The 6,000-nt window shown below is 39.9% G+C and overlaps 1 protein-coding gene across 1 annotated transcript in view; it reads right to left on the reverse strand.

Annotated features, from left to right (window-relative positions):
• The window catches only part of AR (androgen receptor), a 117,685-nt gene extending 111,890 nt beyond the window's left edge, over window positions 1-5,795 (reverse strand). Inside the window, exon 1 of the mRNA XM_053474185.1 lies at window positions 4,549-5,795. Coding sequence (XP_053330160.1) covers window positions 4,549-5,795 — 1,247 coding nt within the window. The remainder of the gene's footprint in view (window positions 1-4,548) is intronic.
• Between the last annotated feature and the right edge of the window lie 205 nt (window positions 5,796-6,000).

Raw genomic sequence — 6,000 nt, forward strand, 5'->3', positions numbered from 1 at the left:
TCGGATTCAAACATGTAACCACGGTTAGGCAAATACAAAGAACTAGGTAGCTACGGCTCCAGAAATGTTACAAGCTACCATTATGTGCTCCCTTACATTGATCTCCCTAAGTGTGCCTTTTCTTCCTCCTAGCTTGTGAAATTTTACAGACATTTGTCCAAGCCCACTCATAATAAACATTTACCAGTCACATAATGTAGCTGAATTCAGTCTGTGATCTCCGTGGCCTTCAGTGGATTCAGTTTATGTTCATTTCCACGGTATATTGAAAACCAATCCAATGAAAAATGGATTGTCCGATGCAAAATAGTTTACAAAGTTGTATCTTAGTTCAAGATATTAGTATTCTATTAAAATACAACAAAAGCGTATTTCACGTATTTAAAATACAGCATTCAGAAGGGCTTTTCGTAGGGATAGTCTTCTGGAAATGCAATCAAGTCCTAAAATGGCCACTAGTACAAAACAAGTCAAACAAAGTACAGTTTGTATATAAAAGTCTGATATTCAAAAACTGTAGAGGGGAGTTGGGCAGTTATGTTTCCCAGATTGACTTGATGATGTTCCTATATTTTCGTGGTTTGTGCATCTTTGTCATTATATGTATGTATAAGTACACACACAATTGCGTACCAAAAATGTCCCGTATACCAAATGGTTTTGCTTATGCCGCTTTGTTATATGTTCCACTCATTATGAAATACTCTGTGTTTCTTTTTCATCTTTTTTAAGCTTTTAAGGTTTTAAAAACATAGCACAAGTCATAAGTGATAATCCGTGAAATACACCAGCTAAGCCGAAATAAGATGAACATCTTCTCCACCTAATTATTTGAAACAGTTTTTACACAAAGGATAATTATTTCAACTTGATTCCATGAAACATTTCAAATGGCAACAAAATGCAAATAAAAAGTCAAAAACGAATCAGTCTAAAGTGTTTGGCTTCCATTTCATGACAGCACTAAATATTTAAAAAAAATATTAAACTTACCCCGGTGTAAGTGATTTTGGTATACTCACAAGTCCTGTTTTAGATGCAAATATAGCGGCAAAAGATATGTTTTTTTTTTTTATCATCACAACACCTTGGAGACATTACAGAATTGATAACAAGAATTTAAGCAGAATAAGTGAAAAAAGACATACGTATCACAAATCAGCTTTGGCAGGCAAGTGGATTAATGAATTAGTTGAGTTTTTTTGTCCCCACACCCGTCGGTGATTATTATTAGACACATTACTGTCTGGGGTACAGCTGTTCACTCCTTGGCAAAAGAAGGGTTAATTTCAGCTTTTAAAATGTTTTTAATCTTGGTATTTATAGTCTTTATAATAATTCACCTCTGGAAACTATACCTGTTTAACCTAAATTTACAAGCAGCATTAGCGAGGCAAAGGGAGCTTTTTAATCCCCCTGGTGTTTAAAGGGTTAAACATATGCAGCCTTCCCAAATCATTTTCTGATCACAATCTCTGTGCGCTACAGACAAAACTTAAGATAATGTATACAGGAAATTGTATTGGTTAATTGAGGACTTAATCAGTGGAAAGAGGCCCCTGTAAATCAGACCCTCAGCGTTACATATTAAATGCGACTTTCCCACTGTAGGAGTACAAAGCCCCATAATCCTAATTAAACTCACAATAAGTGAACAAATACGTAAGTGCATTTTAATATTGTGGGTGACAGAGTTAGTGGGACAGCATTTAAATCAGGGCAGAAATATATCCTGAAGGTTCTGGGCTCCAATTGTTCTTGACGGTGTAATAAGTGTTGATGAGCTCACGCAAAACAAAATGATTCATCGGAAAGTTTACAAACGCAATTAAAAAAATGATACGTATTTTTATTCTTATCCCATAAACCATTCATCTCCATAATAGTTAGTGTTCTGCCCTAAAGCGCCTGATATGCTTGGGAACCTTATAGCAATCAGTTTTTATATGCTGCAACACAATCCCAGAAAAAAAAGACTTGAAAACTTTTTGCAACAATATTTTCAAAAGTTTTCCAGCCGACATACTAAAGGAAAATTTCTGCAAAGCTTAAAAAGAAAAATACGGCGGTAAAAACGCTGTAGAACACTTTAATTTTATTATGGAATTTAATTTTTAGGTAGTGATTATGTAACCCCAACTCAAGTCTGGATTTGCATTTCTGGGCAAAATCCTGTATTTAAAAAAGGAACCATTTTAACCTGCTCCATTGCTAATAATATTCTTACGTAGGTTTCGCAATGTTACATTATTTCTTGTGTTTGCGTTTTAAAAACTGTGTTCCAAAATGTGTGTTATTATAGGAAATATGCTAATATGTTCTCACAAAACACTGTTATGTGGGTTCAAAACTGAAGAGCGAAAGAAAACAAGCAAAAAAATACAAACATTACAAGGACAAATTCCTCTGCATTTACACTAGACTCTTTTCCAGTTAGTTGCCAGTTAAAGGGCCAGTTCTATAAAAAAATAAAATAAAAAGCCCTTAAATCTTTTTAAATAGTATATTACGCGTTCTATAGGGCACTCAACTTTCACATGAGCTTTTTGGATGTTGTTTTGTTTGCCTAGATTTGTTCACTTAATGGTATTTGAGAAAACTTGCAGTGCTAAAAAAAAACAAAAAAAAACTGTTCCGACCATTTTACCTGATTCTGAGATCTTATAAGCGAATGAAAAATAGATTTAGTCTAATTTCTACAATTTCAAATTATGCTGCTATAGGTAGTGTTAGCAAATTTGCTGCAAGTACTTTTATCGTAATTTTATTTTAATTTTTAAATAATTTGGCAGGTATGGAACCTCCTCAGAGACTGAGCTATCGGCACTTTAAATACACAATGTAATGTGAGAAATACCCGTGCTAATAAACACTTCTCGGGTAATACAGTATTACATTAAAAAATAACACACGCATCAAATTATGATGAGCAAAAGTACTATCTGAAAAGTTCATTATTAGTAATATTCCTATGGCACTTGAACACTTAAAGCAAATGCCTTAAAAGAAAAATTATTAGTAATATTAGGGGCTCTTCCTGTTCGCAGCCTCTTCATGTACAGTATAGCACTTGAACAGTTTAATTCAGTGGAAACCATTATTTTGCTGGAGTAAGTCAAGTTGCCCAAAAAATCCATTTATAAAACAGGTAGGGGCATTTAAAGATAAATTATCAATAAGGATTACATTTTTTAAAAAAAATGCTGTGTAAGACGTACTGGAGAAATTCAATTTTAAATCTGAAAGTAGTACACATGCCAGGATCGCAAACAAATATTTTCACTATTAAACTGAAAAATGTGGAGACTTGAAGTCACTCTGGTTTAAAAGCTCAATGTCCTGTGTCATGATAATTATTTCTTATTCACTTAAAAGCCAACAGATGGAAAGAATGCAGCACTTGTGGAGTCACTGCTTGAAAGTGCGTGAATTAAATAAACAAGTGGCACATAGATATATATTTGTATACATGCGTGTGTATAAATGGTTTTTAATGCATGCTGCCTGATACCTAGATACAACCGTATATATATATATATATATATATATATATATATATATATTGTGTGTTACTATGTTCTAAAGGCTGTTTAAAATCTAAAATTGCACACAAAAAAAAAGTCAAAATAAGACATTGCTTTGTCTAGCGGGGCATAACAATTAACTGGGGTATGAACTGTTATCCCATGGCTTCTTGTGTTTGTGCTTATGTCTGAGGCATTTCTAAACTGTCCTGCCCAATATTACTGGTAAACAAAAAGTTTTTTCGATAAAATAGACAATTACAGATCTAAATGGTCAACTGTGAGTTGAGCTCTGGGGCAAAAGAGACACAAATAGGGAGATTTATTAAGGTGTGTGATCAGTAACCATGTTTCAATCCCGTTAATTGTCTTTATGATTAGCTGTAAATATTGTTTTGATGAATTAAAATAATTGCGCAATCGGTCAAACAGGATCTAGAGAGGCTTCAACCATTGGCATGAAGAACTTCCAGGTTACTACCTACCATAGCTTACCTAATGAATGGACACAAAAGTGGGACACAGGATGACAAACTTTGCTAAGGGAATGGAATGCCTAAAATAGATAGTACAGATATTACTGGTTAACTTCCTTATGGTTTGTTTGGGGAAATTTAGCAAAATCAACAGTGGTATCTTTAAAAGTATGAGCCTTGTATCATGCAAAATTTTGTTTGTTCTAAAGATTGCACAGCTAGGTCTACAACATTGAACCAGAGCAGTTGTCAGATGAGAGCTAGCAGAAACAAACTGCTGCTGTCCAGTGCAGCACCAAGCAAATGAACAGTAATATACTCAGCTCTGTTTGCAATATGTATGCTATTTATATAAAATGTCACAGTGAGTATATGTTTTTGCAATATAATGAAAATAAAAACAGTACCTGAATTGTGTCACAAACAAATAGTGTGCCTGATAAGTGGACTGTGCTGTTTCTTGTGCCCCTGGTTTAGCCTCCCCACAGTCCCAATATTACAAATTGTTTACATTTCTCATAAACGTTGATTCATGCTCTCTGACTTACCGCATCTCTCCAAATGCGCCTGGGTAACCCTCCATCCAAGGTGACATCTCACTCTTCATGGGGCCGCCATAGGGTACTCTACCCAAGATTGCTGGTCCTGGATACCAAGAGTCCGGTGGGTATTCGCCATCTGGCCCAGGTGGCACATGACTTCGCTGATAGTTGTACAGGCTGGCATCTGCATAGGAGCCACTGGACTGCCCTTCTTCGAACAAAGAGTGCCAACTGCCAGGTGGACCACAGTGGGCAAAGCCTGACAGTTCGCTGTATCTGGCAGGTGCCCCCCAGGCATTGCCCGCATATTCCATGGGTCCCTCTACCTTTATCCTGCCATGTGGTGTAAGTGCCATCTGAAAGCTGTAATAGTCCCTTCCTGAGAAAACAGGAGTCTCCTCCATGAAGGTGGTGGGCTTGTACAGAGTGAGGCTGGGTGCCAGCTCCATGCCACGGTGCCTGAAGCCTACGGGCTCTGGCAATGCCAAGTCTGTGCAAGGCTGCTCTTTCTCCTCCGTACCCAGTGCCCTGCCATCCACTGGGGCTTTGCCAGCTGGAAAGTTGATCTGACTGCTCCTCCTAAATGTACCTTCATGGTACTGGGGAGAGGATGTGTCACTCTTCTCCTCCTCTCCCACTTGGCACTTGTGGGCATCTAGAGTATGTGTGGGGGGCCCGGCAAACATACAGTCACCTCTCTGTGTCTCTGCGCCTGGGTTCAGATGCTCCAGAGCCTCCATGCTGAGCCCCAGTGACACGGACACCGCTTTGCAGAGCTCTTTAGCGTTGTCAGAGATCCCCTGTGGAGCTCTAGAGTAACTTTCCTTCTGGGGGTGATCGGAGGACCTGTCGTCGCTTTCCAGCATCCCTCTCTGATCTCCCAGAATCTCCTTCAGCTCCGAGGGGCAGCTGCTCAGTCCCGGAAACTGGGATGCCTGAGCACGCGGACTCCGAGGCGCTGCTGCGTCTGGCTGCGCGCCCTGTGACTCTCCCCAGCTAGGAGACAGGTGGTCAACCCTGGGGTCAGTCCAGGAGGGCAGGGGCTGCGCTTCCGAGCCTTCGCTCCAGCTAGAAGTTGAGTGGCTGCCCCCAGGATCTCTCCAAGTAGTCGCTGTCTGGGCTCCCTCTATCACTGTTCTCCGCTCACCCTGCAGCGCCTCCCTCACACTCAGGAAAAGATTTTCGAAGGCTCCCCGGATCATCTTCCCGGGAGGCTGCTTGTATACCCTTCCGAGTCCAATGTGTACCTCCATCCCCCCCGCCCTGGGTCAGGGTGAATGCCAGGAGAGTGCCCGCCCACCCCTTCTATAGCGCTTCTCCCCTGGTGTAGTGCCCACTGGCCGTTTTCCGTACCTGCTGCCCTGGTACTCGGTGCTTCCCCTCCAATACAATGCCCCCCTGTCTTACTACACTGAGCACAGTGTGCCCTCCCACCCACGAAGTCAGAAACTTCTGCTG

Source organism: Spea bombifrons, chromosome 8 (genome assembly GCF_027358695.1).
Source record: "Spea bombifrons isolate aSpeBom1 chromosome 8, aSpeBom1.2.pri, whole genome shotgun sequence".
Taxonomy (NCBI): domain Eukaryota; kingdom Metazoa; phylum Chordata; class Amphibia; order Anura; family Pelobatidae; genus Spea; species Spea bombifrons.